The sequence below is a fragment of the Ovis aries genome, chromosome 13 (genome assembly GCF_016772045.2).
Source record: "Ovis aries strain OAR_USU_Benz2616 breed Rambouillet chromosome 13, ARS-UI_Ramb_v3.0, whole genome shotgun sequence".
In the NCBI taxonomy this organism is placed as follows: domain Eukaryota; kingdom Metazoa; phylum Chordata; class Mammalia; order Artiodactyla; family Bovidae; genus Ovis; species Ovis aries.
In genome coordinates, this window is record NC_056066.1 from 30805273 (window position 1) to 30826980 (window position 21708).

Consider the following 21708-nt stretch of genomic DNA (forward strand, 5'->3'; position numbering starts at 1 on the left):
ACCTAAAACTCTTCTAAAAAATAAAGTCTGCTAAAAACAATATGAAAAATGATATAGGTCCTGACCCTGGGAAATGTATATCCACAAACCAACCAGATAAGCAAAAACCTGATATATAAAATGTGGAAAAAGACGCTGCTGCTGCTGCTAAGTCGCTTCAGTCGTGTCCGACTCTGTGCAACCCCATAGACGGCAGCCCACCAGGCTCCCCTGTCCCTGGGATTCTCCAGGCAAGAACACTGGAGTGGGTTGCCATTTCCTTCTCCAGTGCATGAAAGTGAAAAGTGAAAGTGAAGTCGCTCAGTTGTGTCCGACTCTTGGTGACTCCATGGGCTGCAGCCTACTAAGCTCCTCCGTCCATGGGATTTTCCAGGCAAGAGTACTGGAGTGGGGTGCCATTGCCTTCTCCAGGAAAAAGACGCTAGCATATGTTTTATGAATGCTTATATATCATGCCTTAGAGAGTAATTAACGTGAATCATTATAACAAAAAATCAAAATGCTACAACATGTGGTACACAATAAATATTGCCACTGCTATGAGTGTTTAGATGCACTTTACAGATATTTCCTATTTTAATGCTCATAAGAACCACACGAAGCAAATATTATGATTATCTTCATTTCTCAAATGTTCAAATCAGTACAAGCTCAAGTCAAGTGGTTTGTCCAAGGAACCCTGGTTGTGAGAGAGGGAGTCATCCATGTACAGAATCTCCCATTATCAACTAATCCACACAATTCACAATGCCCAGTGTACTTAATAATAATACTACACTCTACAGACTCACATCGTTGGTGAGAATTCAGATTTCAGAATGGACAGGGAGAGGAAAAATCACAGAAGTAAAACTTGAGGAAGACTCAAATTTTAAAGACAAAGTTAGAACAAAATAAAGATAAAATTAGAAAAAAGATAAATTGTCTTGTTTCCCAGTAGCAATTTTTGGTGATTAAAAAAACATTATTTGCTCTATTAACATATCTTTGTTTTCTATTTTTAATATTAATCAGCTGGCAAATTCTTCCAAGCAGCTTCCCTTTCTGAAATTCAGGCTTTTCATGTTTAAAAATGACAATGACTCCTCATTCCATTGTGAATATACATGCATTTTTCACTTTAATAGGCTTAAGACATAAGGCACTAAACCTGAGGGTTTGTCTACTACCCATCTTATGCAAATTTGTCTGTACTGGGAGTTGGAAACAAGCGTTTTGCAAGTTCAAAAGAAATAGTCTCCACACTGAATCTCCACTTAACTGAGAAGAGCTGAGAATTCCAAGAAGAATCCTAATTGTGTAAAGAAATTAGATTCTAGCTCAACATGCTACCATCTTCTTGAATGGCCAATTTCCTGCTACCATTTAAAAAACTTCTGCGCTTTCAGATTTTAAATTTGTTGCACAGGATGGTATCTATCCTATCAAGTTTCTACTTTTATTTCTGGTTCAAGTTCTGCAAAAAAAAAAATATTTAAAATTAAGCGGGCTGACATTGTTTGCAGGCTGTGGTGAATGTTAAAAAAACATAAATGCCATGAAGATCAGAAAATGTTTTTCCTACTACAACCATCCATGGAAAATATTCCTGAAGCCAAAGTCAGCACAGATTGTACTTGTGCTCTGCACCACTGCACAACCCCAGGGGGCAGCAGTCTCAGAGCATTCCATCCAATGATGCGCCCTGGAGGTGAGCAACACAGAGGCCCACAGAAATCATCTCTTACTAAAATACAGTATAAGTACGCAAGGCCAGGCTCTCACCCCATTTTAAGCTTCTATGGTTCTTGGTATCAGTTGTACCAAACAAGTAATCCAATGAAAAAAAATCTTCAGAGGAAAATAACTTTGTGGTCACAAAACATAAAAAAGAACAAGGAAATGGAAGCCTGACTACCTCACCTGCATTTTTATTTAGCTTCAGTTCATCAGAAATCTAATTCACTATTTTTCATCTAAAAGTCTTTATAATCATCACTGATTCATCTAAAAGTCTATATAATATTTTTCATTGTCTTTCCAATTGTTTTAGGTTTCCTTGTGAATTCTTTTGCAAATAACAGGGTATTAATACTCTTAAATGAGTTGCTGTAAGCTGGAATGATAATATCAGATTCTTGGCAGTAAGCAATGCTTTGAAAAATTACAGTACTTGCTTTATTTACCCACTTACAGCTCTGGAGACCCACAGTGTACTTTTCCCTAAGATTTAAAATAAACATAAACAAGGTTTATAAAAAACAAAGCACGGCTTTATTTTTAGGTATGCCATGCTCTTTTCTCATGAATAGCACTTAAGTGTGTGTCTCCTAAAGACAAATTCCAATATTATTCAAAATGATACCATATTGGGGAAAAATACTGTGTGGTTGTGAGGAGGAGAAAAGGAAACTGTTGGAGCTTGAAAACTCTTTGCAGCTTTCTTTTTCTCCTACATAATCTCACTACCTCTGAAGTTTAATCTGTCCAAAAGTAACAACTTTGATTTAAAAGTTCATACCAAACGCAAAGTAGAGCAAATTAATTCAGTGGTATTTTATGGTAAAAATTATAAAGTACTGAAATAAAAAGCTAATTCTGATAAGTATGGCAGAAATTTAACTCCCTCTTTGCAGTTCTAAATTTTGAAAGAGACAAACAACTTTCCAATTCTCCTTCATTTATCCATTCATTCAATCAGTATTTGTTGAGTATATGCCATAGTATAAGTGTTAAAGAAGTCAGGTGTATTTAATGCCTCCCCCCAAAAAAAATCCATCTGTAGACATTAAAAAAGTGCCATTACCACATGCCCTCCTGCAAACCATTAAGTTTTTTTTGCTTTTCCTCCCGTTTGCAAAGTGTAATTTCAGTAAGTCTTGATTTGAAAAAAAAGTGAATTATATTATATCTTTCACAAGCTAATTGATGGTACATTATAAATAAGAATAAATAAATTATCATGTTGAGTTGCCAAAAGATATTTTAGAATTTGCTGGTTTCAGTAGTACAATGTTGGCATAATTCCCTTTTGATACTAATTTCAGTCCACAGATGAGAGACTTTTATCAGCATTTAGCCAGTTATGCCTCACTGTCTTGGGTATCACATTTTTTCCTACATTTGGGGATGTTTTAATAAATCTGTACTTGGTGTCAGGCAAAAAAATATTATGTCAAAATATATCTTTTAAAAATCTGAAAAAAAGAGTAATGTCTATTTTTTCTATCTCTCTTCAAGTGACAAGGAAAAACAAATTCATGACAAAATTAAGAAAATGTCTGTTAACCCCCAAATTAAACATGTAATGAATTTATTTGATGATTTGCTTCATAAATTAAAGCTACCTTTAGGCTCACAGTGAAACATTAGAACATGAATTTTAAATCGGATATTTATAGGTTAAAAAATGAAAAACAATAAATTCACACCAATAGTTGAGCTTTTAAAATTATAAATGAAAGCAAACAACAACTATAATTCACAGTAAATAGTAGAGTTTTTTAAAGAATATATAATGTGAGTCTTTTGAATTGTATTTATACATCAATTTCCACTTAATTAGCTGTGAAAAAGGGACAGACAGGAAATGTGGTTTGGAACCTATATCAGCACATACCATTACCAATAACAGGAAATAGCAAGACAATCCAAAAACTCCTATTGTGTGTAATTCTAAAGGAGAGAGAACATGCTCCAAATGCTGAAATGAATCAAAAGCAAAATGATTTACTTCTGCCTCATCTTATTTACACTGAATAGCAAAGCTGTTTATCTCATTTACTATTTCTGCACTTTGTGTGGTAGAAACAACTTTTATTTTTATTTTTAATAAAGATTGTGGAATTCAAAAATCTACTTATTTGCTTTTCCTATGGAGTTATTCTCAGGGTTGCTAATGTCTAATATTAAAATCTTGCCACAAAATGAGTATCCTAATTTTACCTTCCTGTTAAATTTAAATTTATTTGGGTCAGAAAGAAGAAACATTGTTTTGCTAACTGTACTCTCTTGGTGTGAGATTCTAGACTTAATAATCTCTTGTGAAAATACAGTTTCTCTTGAATGAGTCACAGAAGAAAACATATTTCTAAATCCAATCACCTCTTTTTGAGATGGAAACGACATGGCTTCTAGAAAAATCTCAGGTGTTTACATTTCAGTTAGAGTAGAAATAATGGGATAGACACACCTGCAAATGCTAAAACAAATGAAAGTGCTGGAAAAAAATTACAGGTTAGCAAGCTATGCAATAATTTTAAACAATCATGCTTTTCTCAGTCACATCTGTGACTGTGGGTCAGTGACCAGGGGGTCACAGCAAGAGTAGAAAGCGGGGATGGAGGATAGACAAGGCTGGAGATGGAAGAAGTTGTATCAGCCAACAACTATCAAGAAATGGCACAGGAGGTGATGTTTAGACGCCCAAGACCCTCCTCATCGTCATGTCTGTCCCACTGGGTGAATAAAAAAATGTAGGAAAATAATGAAGCTCGCTATAACTGGGCTTCAGTCCTCTAAAACAGAAGACAGTGATTTCAGAAAGCATTTTGGGGGTCTATATAAAGAAAATAATTAAATGATAAAAATACAAACCAAGAAGTAAACAATGGAGTGCTGAATCAAGAGATTTGAAGGATACCTATTCAGAAGAAAGAGAGAGATGGTGGCTCTTTGTACCCGACTGGTAAGAGAAGATTTTCATGGAGGAGATGACATGATTTCATAGTTGCATAATTTGCACACCAAGGTGCAAAACTTTTGGAAATATAATGGCATACCAAGTAAAGCATAGGCTGTGGCATAAGACAAAAGAGCTTCCAGCTTTGACTGTGCTACTCTTCGGATGACTAATTCAACCTTTCTAACCCTCGGTGTTTTCATCTGTAACAGTGTTAGTACTTAACCTCATAGGGCTGTGACATCGATTTAATGAAAAAACCAAAGTATGGTTTTTAGCTAAGTGTCTTGCATATGATAATCACTCCACATATACTGTGTATTATAACTGAGCCAGTGTTAATCCAGACCTGGGATAAGACTAGAGAAGGACTTAGAGTTGAAGAGGAACTCCCATACCAGCTAAAGAGTCCTCATGAATACCCAATAAGATACAAGACATCAATTATTCATGAAGCTACAATAAAGATAGTTCACATCTGTGTGGTAGTGAACAGTTTCTCTGTGTGCTTGCTTCTCATGAACACATCATCTTATTTGAGATTCATAACAACTCTACGAGGTCAGCAAGAATGATCATATCACCCAAGTGAGGCTCAAGAAGGCTGCTGAAAGTGTAACTCACACAGTAATGGCGGCTCTGGGGCCAAACTTCCCCAGCCACCCCCAACCTGTCCCCAACCCCCTACTTCCAGGTTCTGCCTTCTCTCCACTATGACTAGTTGGGTGTTTCATCCCTAAGGCCCTGGATTAACAGTGTTCAACACCACCCTCATTACTAAGGCAAAATATCATCATAGCAACCAGAAAAAAAATTATAAAGTAAGAATCTTTTTCATTTAATTTGAGGTCAATCTAACAAATCTAATATACTAATATCAATGGATATCAGCTGAAGTGAAATAAGATAACACCCTGAAGAGAATCATATGTTTTTCAGTTATAATTAGTTAATCTTTAAAAGCTTTTAGTTCTGGTGACTGATCATCTGTTTGATTCTGTTTTCCTCCAAACTCCCAGTCATCAGCTGAAAGGAAGCGCTTACCTTATCAGCAGGAAGCATGCTGATCTACAGAACTCATAACAAGAAAGAGTTAAAAGTTGTTGTTAAACCTGCGCACTTGTGAAGATAACTTAAATCTTTTCCATAGAAGGACTTTGCTAACACTGTTTTGGGGTTTCTTTGTTTGTAAGTTTGATCTAAAACAAGCAGTGAGCTATAAAATCCCAGAACAATGGCAATGAGAAGGATAGTCTGTATATGTTCCACCCTCAAGGTTTGGGGTGGTTTGGTTGTTTTTTTATTTTTTGCTTTTAACACAAGAGTTTTAATAAAAGCAAATCAGCAAAGAAAGGGTTGCATGGAATTAGAGGCACAAAGTTTAAAAGCATATTCTGTGTTTCCTGCAATTACAATCGCTCAAACCTCTTTAAACTTGGCATTTCCTGAAACTATGTTCCATAAACCAAGAGCATCAGAAGACCTGCCAGCTTGGGAGTGGCATGGCCCAGGCTCCCTGATTTTGGATGAAAAGCAACAGAGAATGGACCCAAATGGGACATCTTCACATCCTCACCCTCTAACCTTGGAGGGAAATGTCTAAGAAATCAGTGATCAGTGTTAAAAAGAAGCTGAAAAGCCAGAGTACAGTAAAAATCAATTTTAAACAAACGGTGATATTCATATACTTCATTAAAATGAATGATTTCTATTTTAATAGTTTTTCTATAATTTAAAAATAAAAACTTTTTCTGCTGCAAACCTTGAGAGGTGACTGGTTTTATCAGTAAATCCCTCAATAGTGTAAAAGTATATGCCACAGTCCTGGGATGTAGGAGAAAGGAAAATGATAGGTGTTCATCGTAAAAGAGAAGACTAAAATCAGATGCAGATGACACCACCCTTATGGCAGAAAGTGAAGAGGAACTAAAAAGCCTCTTGATGAAAGTGAGAGAGGAGAGTGAAAAAGTTGGCTTAAAGCTCAACATTCAGAAAACTAAGATCATGACATCTGTTCCCATCTTCATGGGAAAGAGATGGGGAAACAGTGGGAACAGTGGCAGACTTTATTTTTGGGGGCTCCAAAACCACTGCAGATGGTGACTGCAGCCATGAAATTAAAAGACGCTTACTCCTTGGAAGGAAAGTTATGACCAATCTAGATAGCATATTCAAAAGCAGAGACATTACTTTGCCAACAAAGTTTGTCTAGTCAAGGCTATGGCTTTTCCAGTGGTCATGTATGGATGTGAGAGTTGGACTGTGAAGAAAGCTGAGCGCCAAAGAATTTATGCTTTTGAACTGTGGTGTTGGAGAAGACTCTTGAGAGTCCCTTGGACTGCAAGGAGATCCAACCAGTCCATTCTAAAGGAGATCAGCCCTGGGTGTTCTTTGGAAGGAATGATGCTAAAGCTGAAACTCCAGTACTTTAGCCACCTCATGAGAAAAGTTGACTCACTGGAAAAGACTCATGCTGGGAGGGATTGGGGGCAGGAGGAAAAGGGGACAATAGAGGATGAGATGGCTGGATGGCATCACTAACTCTATGGACATGAATTTGAGTGAACTCTGGGAGTTGGTGACGGACAGGGAGGCCTGGCGTGCTGCAATTCATGGGGTCGCAGAGAGTTGGACACAACTGAGTGACTGAACTGAACTGAACTGAAAATCAGGTCAACAGCCCTCTTTGAAGACAAAGCCATGAGTGGGGCCCCCAAATGCATCTGACTCACTTGTTAGTACAATTTGCAGGGGGGATTTTGTGGGTTAGCACTGATTCTCTGATGACAGAGAGGAGCAATCATGACATGAAATCAGAGAAGGAAATGAGGTAATGCAAAGACCAAGGAATGGGAAATTCTCCAGAGGGGAAAGAAGTTAGAAGGAAGACAAAAGCCGGAGACTCCAAGAGAGGGGAGAGTTGTCAAAGTTGCAGAAGCTCCCAGGTTGGGTTGAATGGTATTCCCCAGGAACCTGTGAATCTGCCCTTAATTGGGAAAAGGCTCTTTGCAGATGTTATAAAGTTAAGATGAGGTCATGCTGGATTAGACAGGGGCTGAAATTCAGTATAATTGCTGCCCTGCTAAGAGGTGAGAGATTTGGACACAGAGACATAGAAGGAGGAGGGCCATGGGAAGACGGAAACAGACACTCAAGTTACATGTCATCAAGCCAGTGAAAGCCAAGGGTTCCCAGCAATGAATAGAAGCTCGAAGAGGTAAGGAAGGATTCTTCTCTAGAGCCTTTGGAGGGATGGCCAGGCTGACCTTGATTTTGGACTTCAAGACTCCAGAACTGTGAAAGAATACATTTCTGTTGTTTTAAGCTACCCAGTTGTGGTATTTTGTTACAGTCGCCGTAGGAAGTGAGCTGAGGGCTTTCTTCTGGGTGTACACGTAACATGGTAGAAGAGGTGAGGCCTCCCAGCTATGAGGGCTTTATGCTCATGACCTAATCACCTCCCAAATGCCCCACTCCTAATACTAACACCTTAAGAGTTAGGTTTCAACACATAAATTTTGAGGGGACAGAAACATTCAGACTCAGCACAAAGTTGAGAAAACTAGAGACAAACTTAGGCTATGTACCACACTAGGAGAAGCCAACTCTAGATTTTAGGGTGACTGTTTAGAGTTTCATCTTCCACAGTGATTTCATCACTGCCCCAGACTTTGTGATAGTCATTTTGTCTAAATGTGTTTCATACAGCAATGGATATGAAGTAATCAGTTTTCAATGGTAGGGATAGAAAAAAAAAAAAAGGAGTGAAAGAATATGGTCATAACATGAAGTTAATGACCTGGAAAATAGATACAAGGATTATACAAAGAAGCTCAAAAATCAATGCTGTCCATAGTTTTTAAATGACTTTTAAATTCCCACATAAGATGTCATATTAATATTCAAAATTAAAATCATTATAGCCATTGGACTCTCTGAGATGTCCTGAATCTGAACTGAAGTGTTTCAGCTTGCTATACCATAGAGAAACATGAACTCAATGTACCCGTATTTTAGGACTTTTCACATAATTGATGCCTTTAAACTGTCCTGCTGGAGAAGACTCTTGAAAGTCCCTTGGACATCAAGAAGATCAAACCAGTCAATCCTAAAGGAAATCAACCCAGAATATTCACTGGAAGGACTGATGCTGAAGCTCCAACACTTTGGCTACCTGATGTGAAGAGCCGACTCTGGAAAAGACACCAAATGCTGGAAAAGATTGAGAGCAGGAGAAGAAGGGGATGACAGAGGATGAGATGCTTGGATGGTATCATCAACTCAATGGACATACGAGTTTGAGCAAACTCCAGGAGATATTGAAGGACAGGGAAGCCTGGCATGCTACAGTCTGTGGGGTTGCAAAGAGTTGGACACAACTGAGAGATGGAACAACAACAACACATAATATGAATTTTAATTTCCTTTGTATGAAAGGATAAAAATCTTTTTGACCCAGAGAAGTATAGTCGATCTTGTCATCTTTTCATTTTGATTAACTACATCCTCTTTCATCACATGTATTCATTCCAACCAAGATAAAAAATGGTTTCCCAGTAGAAATTATCTTCTTAACAATTCAGAAGAAATCAATGATTCTCTCTTAGACATTTTCAAATTATTGAAGATCAGCTCCAGTCACTTCATCCAACTTCATCCATTCACTTCATCCAACTTATCTCTTACGGGGTAGCTACCGTCACTTTGTATCACTTCTCTCGTAAGCTAGTTTGCATAACTAAACCATGGTAACAGATTAGATGATCTCTGTGGTCTACCCCAGCTCAAACTGTATGATTACTGCAACCATATGCAGCCACTCCAGAGAAAGAAACTTTATGAGGACAGACAAGCAGTCTCAGCTATTTTGAACTAGCTCTTCACTACGTAATGAGCTTTACCCCTTCATTGCTATGGAGACCATGAAGAAAGAAAAAACTGTGCAATTTAGAGGGGAGACCTTGGAACTGGAACATTATTTACTTGGGAAAGATGGCAGACGTTCATTTGAAAACACCCATTATCCTCAGTGGGAACTTAGCTGCGAAATTACCTACTATAAGCTCTGACCTTCTCTGCATTGCAATATTACTCCATCTTTTTTGCAGTGAAAAACTGGGGGAAAACTATTTGCTTGTAGGCAGAGTGCAGCTGTTTAAAACACAGGCTTGGGTGTTCAACACCACACACTTAGTTGTGTCCTCATTCCATCATTGTGAGTTTGAGGAAGTTACTTAACTTCTTCTAAGATTCCTTTCTCAATTTTCTTATCTATAATATGGGGATGAGATGCTGGTTTCAGAGAATTAGCAAGAGAAGAAAAGAGATTGTATTTTTAAAGCATTAGCCAAAAAATCCATCACACAGTAAAATCCAGCACATGAAAAGCACCAACTTTTCAAAAATTATATTATCAAAATTTTACATAATTACTTGGTCTAGTAATAATAAATGAGGCATCAATTAAATCAATGCACCAATCATATAAAGCATATTTTCATTTGCTGTTAATAAGGCAACATGGTTTTACTTTTATCATCATTAATGTCTTAAAATAAATTTAAAATTACATTTAGGGGGACTTCCCTGGTGGTCAGTGGTTAAGACTGTGTTTCAAATGCAGGGAGTTCAGGTTCAATCCCTGGTCAGGTAGCTAAGATTCCATATACCTCACAGCAAGGCCAAAGAAAGAAAAACATGTAAAAAAAATTTTTTCATTACATATAAGTTTCAAAATCTATATTATTTGTCCTGTGAGTAGTCTGTAAGTACAGTAGGAAGGAGAAAGAAATCAGAGACAAGGTATGTCAATTTCATTACTTAAACAGAGAATTCAGAATTAGATTAAACCTTCTAGAATATAGTTACTATCTCACACTGGAGATTCATTCTTGATTTTGTGAGTCAAATCCACTGAAGGCTGGCTTTAGTTTCTCTGAATGTTCAGGGGCATATACAAAAATACAAGCCCTTGGACACCCAAGGTCAGAGCTAATTATGGCAATATTTAAGTAAATGCTCAAAAAGGGAAATCTCTGGGGACAAAAAGTATGTTCTATACAGAACATCATGTTCATTTTGTGTTGATTTAGTCATTTGGGACTGCTACAAAACTTGAAACTATAAAAAAAAATGTGTGGTTTCTTTTTTCATGTTGTACAGAAAAGTGTGGAATCCCCTGGAAAGTGTGTGCAGTGTCCATCACGGGTGTTGCTGCCAAGCAACCAGAATACAAACAGAAGATTTGAGAAAGCCCTGCTTTTTGGCCCAAATCTCAAGGACTATTACAAGTTGTGCAATGTATGATTTGGGAAGGTCATGGTTGTTTGAGGGTTACTTTTACTTTTTTTTTTTTAACTGTTTGGAAAAGTAGCGATGGAAATAGAGCTCAGCCTTTCACACAGTAGCGACGTGGGAACTGGGATGCCAGATTTCTACAAGGTCGCCACTGGTTACGAGACACAGAGCCAACATTGCATGAAGGTCAACTATGTGTATGTGTATTTTCTGTTGTCGTCAGGGAAGCAAATAATGTCAGGATTTAACTTTTCCACTCATAGTGAAATGTCTACATAGGTTCAGTGTAGACTCTCATTACTAGGACCTTGCTGGAAAAATTGTGAAACCAAGGCAAGAAGAATTGGGTGATTTTCCTCATATGTTATCATCCCAACTTTACAAACTTCCAAATAGATTCCTTTTTACATGACCATTATCCATTAAGAACTTCTTTCCAAAAAAGATGTTAAGTGAGAATCTGCCCTAAATAAAAATCAGACACAGTATCATAATACAACAATCTGTGCTTTGATTCTCCACTAAGACTGCACACAACTTTCAATCTCCTGGCTTAAACGTTTTCCAAGAGCAACAAAGACAAAAATCCAAAATATCAAATATGCTGAAGTGGCCAGAATAAGTACAGCAGGATATAGCATGTGTAAATGCTAATGCTAAGAAGAAAGCCTAGTTAACAGTTGGGGAAATAACTTTTAAATTAAACAGAACTAACGTTTTTAAAAGGTTTCTCTTTTACTTAAATTTCAACCCAAACTGAAGAAGATTTCTTCATCACACTACACAATCAATCACGGGAGTCTATGCTTTTATCCATCTGTCTTTATCAAGAGCTTGCTTACAGATTTACTGAACAAAGGACACATTCTTGAGCGCAGATGAAGTTACTTTCGAGGCAGAGTGGGAGAAGTGTTTTACCGCTTTTCTCTGGGACATTCTATTACCGCCCAGCAGGAAATGACACGGGAGAGCAATTCGTCAGCAGCAGAGAGAAAGGTCTCGGCCTGAGATGAGGACTAGACAGTATGATTCACAGCCCAGCCTTACAAGCCTGCCCCGGAATCTCTGCTGACCACAATTTAAAAATCACTTTCCCTGTGAGCACTGCACCTCCAGATTGCTGTGGATGGTCTGCATCTCACAGAAGCAGGAGACAGGACAGACCGCACAAAATAAAATCTAAGCTCTTGTGATGGCCCTTATCCACTAGGCTCTGACAACCCGCTCTGCCTCGGCTTCTGCCTCCCTTCAGCTCAGGATTTTCTCAATTATTTGTTCATTATTGCCCTTCTAAGGAGGCTGTTGGATATTTTTGCCAACTGCTCAAAAAATTTAATATCACAGATACACTATATATCTGCTCTGTACTCTGTGTATCTGTGCTTTATACATAAAGCATAAGATATTTTCAAGAAGCAATTTTGAATCCCAATAAGCTATTTAGGGTTGGTGTTTGGAACCTGTGCTTTAGATCAGCAGTCCCCAACCTTTTTGGCACCAGGGACTAGTTTTGTGGAAGACAAATTTTCCGCAGACCAGGGTGAAGAGGATGGTCATGGGATGATTCAAGTGCATTACATTTACTGTACACTTTATTTCTATTATTATTACCTTAGCTCCACCTCTGATCATCAGGCATTGGATCCCAGAGGCTGGGGACTCCTACTCTACATGAAATATTTGCCTGTTGAAAACCTTTGGCACCATCAACTCAAGACTCCCTGCTTTTGCTTAGAAATGTCTTTTTCTCCCAGATTTTTGACTGATTCTTGTTTCTTCTTTAAAACTCAGTGCACATATCAAAGCAGCCTGGAGGGCCTCTCAAAGGAGACCTGAGGCTGGCCTAGGTCTCCTCCCAGCCCCCAAGGCATCACAGTCATGGATTCTGCACTCATGCATCTGTCTCCCCTACCACCTGACTACCTCCTTGAGGTCAAGGATGCTGTCTCCTTCTGCTCTGTTATGGGCTGAACTGTGTCTCTCCCACTGGCCCCCCAGAATCAACATGCTGAAGCACTAACCCCCAGCACCTCAGAATGTGACTGCATTTGGACACAGGGCTACTAAAGAGGTGATAAAGGCAGAATAAGGGTCCCAGAGGGGGCCCTAATCCAACCTGACTGGCCTCCTTACACAAATAGAAAACTTGGACACAAAGACATCAGTAGGTTCACGAAGACAAAGCTATGCAAGGACATGTAGCAGGAAGGAGGAGCCCTTCCCAGGCTTTACAGTGAGCTCCTGTCTAACAGCTGGAAATGAAGTGTCCAAAGACACACATGTGCTGATGAACTAGGAGACTTTATTGATGGGGTGCCCGGGCAGAAAGGAGGAGGGTAAGGGCACCTAGGAGAACTGCTCTGCCGTGTGCCTCATAGTCTTGGGTTTTATGGTGATGGGGTTAGTTTCCAGGCTGTCTCTGGCCAATCACTCTGAAGGCTGTCATCTGCAAGTCCAAACATAGAAGCCTCAGGAGAAACCAAACCTGCCAGCACCTGGATCTTGGACTTCAGCCTCCAGAACCGTGAGCAATACATTTCTCTTGTTTAAGCCACCTGAAGTGTGGTATTCTATTATGGCGGCCTGAGCAAACAAATATACTCTCTATATTCTACGAGCACCAAGCCTAGATCCTGGTCATGAGTAAATATACGCCGGTTGGTTGACTGAATGAATGACTGAATGAAACATGTCCTGTTCAGAGGCCCGGAGTAATCACTACCACATGATGCAAAACCACACACTGCCCAGTCTTCGGAGGGAGACCCACGGATCTGCTCACAGCACCCAGTTTATTGGGTCCCACACTCTCAGGCCAATTGCCCAGCACTCGCCTGTAAGGCCAATGGCTAACGGAATTACAAAAGATAAAACCTTTGTCTTCAAAAGGTGAGCCTCCCAGAAACTCCAGCCCACAAAGTCTAAGTCACAAAAGGAATAAAGATGACAAATTAGAAGAATTCCGCTGAAAGACCAACAATAACAAAGACTGTTGAAATGACCTCCTGAGGGAAAGAACAGAGGGAAGGTTTACAAGAAACATGGCTGACCTCAAGGAGGTTCTTGGCCAGGACTCTCAAAATGCATTTTTTTAGAAGCACTTTGACACAGTTCCGCATGTCCACAGGTGGTCAAGAAGGCACCGGCTCACGTTCAAATAAAGCCAGTCTTGCAGGATCAGGATACGGCTTTCATAAACCCCCAGCCAATTTCTGAAAAACCCTCAAGGCTCGAGAAATCTCATTACTAGCTAAAAAGATGATAAAATGGAAACAGCCCCCATTCAAGAGGCTGATGTCATCCGTCTCTGCAAAGAAAAGGCCAGGCTTTCCTTTGTGAGAGTTCAGGGTGACATCACCTCCCATCCGTGCCCTTCTCCCTTCCTCTGCTGCTCCCAGTTGGGGGGGTGGGGCGGTTCTCCCTTGGCAAATGTCACTCTTTCACTCACAAAGCTCCTTGACCTTGTTTGTTTGCCGGATTCCATTGCCAAGTGAAAGAGGGCCCCTGGGAGGGGTGACCAGAGTGGGTGAGGGGGTGTGCGCAGCTGGCCTGGGGGGCCCTATTCACACAGCGCTCAGAAAGTTCTATATTTCCTTCAGCAACCCAGACTCAGGCCTCTGAGCCGAATGCAGCCCCCAAACAATGCTGTCAGCGCTGAATACTGTGGACCGTTTAGCCAGGCAGCGCAACTGTGGCCATTTCTTTCTTTGCAGAGTGGGATTCCCTTTGATGGTTTGCAAAAAGGCAAGGCTCACATCTACAGTGCCGCTTTAAAGATGCGCCCACAGAGAAAGCCCGGATTGTGGTCCCATTTTCTCAGAGCAAATAGAAGATCTGTGTGAGCCACACAGAGGCACATTTTGAGAGTGGGTTTATGGATTAGTGGGTGACATGAATGACGTGCATGGGGATTCTGGAGCAGCCATGGTCAGGAAATGGTGCCACTGCCAATTCTGATATCATGGTGAAGAGGCTTCTGGAGTTCTCGCTGCATCATTTAGGAGAGAGTGGGAGGGGAGAGAGGCCTGAAAGGAGATTTGATTCTAGTGGGAAGAGGCAGTTGCTTTGATCAGGTGAGCAAGAACAGATTCCCAGCCAGCGTCAGCCTGGGTGTCCTGGGGTCTGGCCACTGCATCCTGATTCTGAGATGGAGATTCCAGGGGGCTGTGCTCAGACAATGACACGCGTGGACACACGTGCATGCACACACATACACATTCAAGAATATTTCTACTGTACTTTAAAAAATTGAGACTCACTTTTAATTGTATTGTTTGGCTCTTGTACTTGTTTTATTTCTCTGTATTTTGCATTTTATTTTGTATTAAAATCCCACAACATGGCACATTGTTTCAGTGCTTCCAGATCCTACTCAAAACTCATCTCTTTGAAGTCAAAGACAAATACTGCGTGATACTGCTTACACGCGGAATATAAAAAAATACAACACACTAGTGAATATAACAACAACGAAAGAGAAGCAGACTCACAGTTAGAGGGACCAAACTCTATCTAGTGTTGCTAGAACTAGAAACAAACTCTAGTGGTTACTGGTGGGGAGGGAGGGAAGGAATAGGGCAATATGGGGTAGGGGAGGGGAAGGTACCAAACTACTGGGTATAAGATGGACTCAAAGATATATTGTACAACATGGGAAATACAGCCAATATTCTGTAATAACTGTAAATGGAAAGTAACCTTCAAAAACTGTATAAATTTTTTTAAGTTACAAGAAAAACAAAGAACTGAAAACTAACATATTATTTCAAGTGAACATGGTTAGATATGACTCATTTTTTTTTTCTTTGTATGTACATGTGATACTTCAAGGTCATAAATGCTTCAATGTCCAGATAATCTCCCTCAAAAAGATGCATAAAAAAGAAAATTGTCTGACTTCAGAAGGGTTTGCAGGAAAGAGAGGGTATGGCCCCTATCTGGCCTGAGCCCCTAACAGTGGGGGACCGAAAGCAACTGCTTCCCTCTCTAGCTCCCCCAGCATAGTTCCCTGTGAAACTGGACTGCAGCTGCCCTGGCCTGTGGGCCCCTCACCCTCAGTCTGCTCCCTCCCACCTCAGGGTCCTTCTTCTACGAGGAACCCTTCCCCCTTTCCTCTTTGCCTGCTTAACTCCTGCTGAGTCTTAGGTTTTAGTTCAAACGTCCCACCCTCGTACACGAGCCTCCTGTGCACATCAAATCGCCTTTTGTGTGCTCCCGGTGCATCATCACACAGCTGATATTATATAGATTTGTGCATTTATTTGCTAGATGGCTACTTCTGAGAGTAGGACCCAGGCCTGCGGGTAGGAGTCACACAGGGTCCCCAGCCCTAGCACAGTACCTGGCTCCAAACAGTTCCTTAATATCTGTGGAAGGAACAGATGGATGACTAAAAATCAGATCTATGTCTTTAATTTACCAACAGTGGGTGAGAAGTGAGGGAACCTCCTCCATCAGAGACCTCCTTCCTGACCCTTGAGGTTCCTGTTGTCCCCTCTTCTTGGGCTGTCTTGAATTAAGGACCTAGTTCAGATGCAGAGTATAAACTCAGGGCTGTGTAGCTACTGAATATGACAGTTAATTTTGCACAGATCTAGATCACTAACAGTTCCCCTTCTAGAGAGTCCTCCCCAAGCATAATTTATATCTAGTGGGCAACACAGAGTTTAAAAAAAAAATTGTTCAGTTCTGGCCCAATCTGGCAAAATATTGCTTTATGAAATATTGCTGAACTCTGGTTCCAAGCCTAGCAAGTTTTCAGCCATTGGGAGTAAGTTTTGAAATAATAAACAGGAAAAGAGAACAGACAGAGGGTGTCTTTGACTCTTCCAAATGAAGACAGTTTCCAAATGGGCCGGGAAGAAAAAGCTTTTCCCAACCAAAACCCAAAGCTTTCAGGAGAGGATTTAGCCATGCCTAGTACATTGACTGGAGGAACCCATGACACAGTCATCCAGTGTACCCAAAGTTATCCATTAAATCATCTTCCTTGGTGTGGTCTTAGTGAGGTAGTTATGCAGTGCAGCCAATAAGGACCATGAAGTCACACTCCTTAGTGTGGCCCTGGGCTGGTATGGCTATAACAGCCAGGAGGGGAGAGGAAGCAGTCTACTGAAGACAAGGATACTGCCAGCCAAATAAAGCACTGCCCCTAAAATTGTCCATCCCAGCTGCATGACAGAATTCCTTAGGAAGATTTTTATAATCAAGGATAGTCAAGGTCCCACTGCAGATCACCCATCTCTGCATGTTGGAACCCATGCACTGGTACTCAGGAAAACTTCCAGGTAATTCCAGTGCCACGTATCTTGGGCTGAGGACCATGTCCCTAGTCCCTGAGCCTTGTGATTGGCGTTTCTTACTTTCCACTTTCTGTCTCAGTGTCGGAAGGATAAGAGCTGGGCCCCCAGTGAGGAAGAACCTCATTGCTTCAGAGACTGCTTCAGAGATTAAAGAAGAGAAAACTGTCCAAGTGTGGTCTACAGAGATATCCCATCAGCATCACCTTGGAACTTCTCAGAACTGCAGATTCATGGGCCTTACCTCAGCGCATACACCACAATCTGCTTCTTAGCAAGGTCTCCAGTGATGCATATCCACAAGGAAGTTTGGGAAACACTGTTCTGGAAAATACCCCTTGTCCTTGAAAATCTGGGTCATGTTCCAAGATTTTCCTATTTCTTCTAGGTCTTTCCACACTGTCTCTAGCTCCCTTTGAGTCAGGCATTAAAGTCACCCTATTTCTGAATCACAGAATACTAAAGATGGGCTGTATTACAAAGATGAATCAATTCAGGCCCTTCATTTAATAGATCAAAAAAATTGACATTCCAAGGTCAAATCTTGATGAAGAGGACAATGCAGAACTTTCACAAGCTTAATTATCACAGTTCATGTGCTTGGGAATTTATAATCTATATTTCAATTATACTGTGGCTTACCATCAAATATTTTTAAATACTGACCCGTGTGTGTTTGTGTGTTAGTCACTCAGTCATGTCTGACTCTTTGTAATCCCATGGACTGTAACCCACCAGGCTCCTCTCCATGGAATTCTCCAGGCAAGAATAGTGGAGTGGGTTGGCATTCCCTTCTGCAGGAGATCTTCCTGACCCAGGGGTCGAACCTGGGACTCCTGCATTGCAGGTGAATTCTGTACCACCTGAGCCACTAGGGAAGCCCCAGAACTCCCATACTTGTCTCAATCTCTGGTTCACAATAACAGAACACTTTACACTCTTGAGTATATAATAGGGATCTTCAGTTGTGTGTGAAGTGGTTTGGACCTAATATAAGCAGAAGATATTAAGAAGAGGTGGCCAGAATACACAGAAGAACTATAAAAACTATATAAAAAAGATCTTCATGACCCAGATAACCACAATGGTGTCATCACTCACCTAGAGCCAGACATCCTGGAATGCAAAGTCAAATGGGCCTTCGAAAGCATCACTACAAACAAAGCTAGTGGAGGTGATGGAATTCCAGTTGATCTATTTCAAATCCTAAAAGATGATGCTGTTAAAATGTTGCACTTGATATGCCAACAAATTTGGAAAACTCAGCAGTGGCCACAGGACTGGAAAAAGTCAGTTTTCATTCCAATCCCAAAGAAAGGCAATGTCAAAGAATGCTCAAACTACCGCATAATTGCACTCATCTCACACACTAGCAAAGTAATACTCAAAATTCTCCAAGCAAGGCTTCAACAGTAGGTGAACCATGAACTTCTAGATATTCAAGCTGGATTTAGAAAAGGCATAGGAACCGGAGATCAAATTGCCAACATCTGCTGGGTGATCAAAAAAGCAAGAGAGTTCCAGAAAAACATTTACTTCTGCTTTATGGACTATGCCAAAGCCTTTGCATGTGTGGATCACAACAAACTGGAAAATTCTTAAAGAGATGGGATACCAGACCACCTTAACTGCCTCCTGAGAAATCTGTATACAGGTTAAGAAGCAATAGTTAGAACCAGATGTGGAACAATGGACTGGTTCCAAATTGGGACAGGAGTATGTCAAGGCTTATATTGTCACCTTGCTTATTTAACTTACTCCCTACTGGTGGCTCAGACTATAAAGTGTCTGCCTGCAATGCAGGAGACCTGGGTTTGATCCCTGGGTCAGGAAGATCCCCTGGAGAAGGAAATGGCAACCCACTCCAGTACTCTTGCCTGGAAAATCCCATGGACAGAGGAGCCTGGTAGGCGACAGTCCATGGGGTCTCAAAGGGTTGGACATGACTGAGTGACTTCACTTTCTTTCTTTCTTTCTTTCTTTCTTTCTTTCTTTAATTTATATTCAGAGTACATCATGCAAAATGCTGGGCTGGATGAAGCACAAGCTGGAATGAAGACTGCCAGGAGAAATATCAGTAACCTCAAATATGCAGATGACACTATTCTTATGGCAGAAGGTGAAGAACTAAAGAGCCTCTTGATGAAAGTGAAGAGGAGAGTGAAATATTGGCTTAAAACTCAGCATTCAAAAAACTAAGATCATGGCATCCGGTCCCATCACCTCATGGCAAATAGATGGAGAAACAATGGAAACAGTGACAGACTTTATGTTCTTAGGCTCCAAAATCACTGTAGATGGTGACTGCAGCCATGAAATTGCTCCTTGGAAGAAAAGCTATGACCAACCTAGACATCATATTAAAAAGCAGAGACATTACTTTGCCAACAAAGGTTCATCTAGTCAAAGCTCTGGTTTTTGCAGTAGTCATATATGGATGTGAAAGTTGTACTCTAAAGAAAGCTGAGCACCAAAGAATTGATGCTTTTGAACTGTGGTTTTGGAGAAGACTCAAGAGTCCCTTGGACTGCAAGGAGATCCAACCAGTCAATCCTAAAGGAAATCAGTCCTGAATATTCATTGGAAGGACTGATGCTGAAACTTAAACTCCGATACTTTGACCACATGAAACTAACAACTGACACACTATAAAAGACCCTGTTGCTTGGAAAGATTGAAGGCAGAAGGAGAAGGGGATGACAGAGGATGAGATGGTTGGGTGGTATCACTGACTTAATGGACATGAGTTTGAGCAAGCTCCGAGAGTTGGTGATGGACAAGGAAGCTTGGCATGCTGCAGTCCACGGGGTCACAGAGTTGGACACGAATGAGCGACTGAAATGAACTGAACTGAACTGAACTGAGTGTTGTGGAGCATGTAATTAATGTTCCATGATGTTAAAAACCCTCAATACACCTCTGGGTGCTCTCACCCTGGGCTCGCCCTGAAAATGACAGGGGGACCACAGCTTAGGATGTCTGTGTGTGATCCCCGGTATAACATGGCCACTCCACTTCTCTCTCAGATTGACTGAATCATAGGAGGGAGCCCCATGCCCTTGGCTGAGAACTGCTCATGAAATATTCACATGGACTACATTTTCAGGTCTGGGTCACTCTAGGACAGTGATTCTCCACTGTACTCACCAGGGACACTAGTTAAGACACAGACTATTGGATTTCCCTCATAGTCTGTTATTTGGCATCTCCGGGATGGGGCCCAAGAGTCTGCATTTCTTACAGATTCTACAAGACACTGCCTTGGGGGACCACGTTCTGAGAAGCACTGCCCTGGGGCCCTCTCCCTCTTCACTGGGTCACATGAGGTTAGTCTAGAAGTTTCAGAACTTGTGTCTCAAACAAATTTGCTTCTTCACAGGAGTGATGATGCCTGCCAGCTTGCAGAACCGCCAGCTTGCAGGAGGCTCTCAGGTGCCCCTGTCGAGTGCATGGCCTGCCCTTGGCTTAGTGCATCAGTGGCTCAGGCTTTCTGCTCAGTCCCCTCACAGCCCAGTCTTCCCCCTCACCCTCCTTCTCTCTCTGACTTACTCCTTCCTTTTTTCCCCTGTCACTCCTTCTCTGGTCAATGTCAAGGTGAGCCTTAAATCTCATTCTGTTGCGCTCTCCTGAGAGACTCCATCGCACCCTATGGTCTGCTTGCCACAACCAGCTTCAGGTCTTCACCCCTTGAAACTTCCTGATGCTCCCTCCTTCTCGTAAGTGACTTACTGCTGCACCTCCTTAAGCAGATACCCAAATCCTGTCCACTTGGACTTCACTTGCTATCTGAACCCCAAGAGGATTCCATTCTCCTAGAGCCATCAATGTCTGAGTAAACTTTCTAAAGCCTGGCACCATTAGTGTTCCTCTTTTGGTGGACGGAATTGTTTTCAAATGTGGAATTGAAAAGGGAATGATTCTTGCTCAAAGAGCAACTAGCAAATACGACTGAGATCAGCAGGGGGTCGGGGGGGGGCAGCTTACCTTGGATGAACCACTGCATCTGAAATCCTTTCTCGTGGTGACCAACTCCATCCGTATAAAACAACACATGAAACTTGGAGCCTGTGGTGCTCCCTGAAGGTGGAATGTCTGTTCCACAGAAGCGCCCCATCCGCTGTGGGCCATCATAGAGCTGAAATCAGAGAGAAAACACCAGCATGAAGAGCAAGGTCCATGCATGCAGCTAAAGCTGTTTCTTGGTTCAAAAGTTAAGGGTAAATCTACTGAGGTGGCTGAGTCCAGGAATTAAAAATAGATAATTATATGCAGAGAGAGGTCCCTCCAAGATATAATCCAGGCACAGAAGACGGAAACGCTGACCTGGATGAGATGGGTTCACATATGAATCACACATAAGAGAAGCTAGATGGATAACAGTATTACAACTGTAAGTTTTAAAAATAAATACTAACTATAAACAATCAGACAGTTTAGAAAGCTCTGAAAGGA

The 21708-nt window shown here is 41.0% G+C and overlaps 1 protein-coding gene across 1 annotated transcript in view; it reads right to left on the reverse strand.

The window, feature by feature from the left end:
- CUBN (cubilin) overlaps positions 1-21708 on the reverse strand; it is a 272612-nt gene that overhangs the window by 142378 nt on the left and 108526 nt on the right. Inside the window, exon 28 of the mRNA XM_015099599.3 lies at positions 21241-21391. Coding sequence (XP_014955085.3) covers positions 21241-21391 — 151 coding nt within the window. The remainder of the gene's footprint in view (positions 1-21240; positions 21392-21708) is intronic.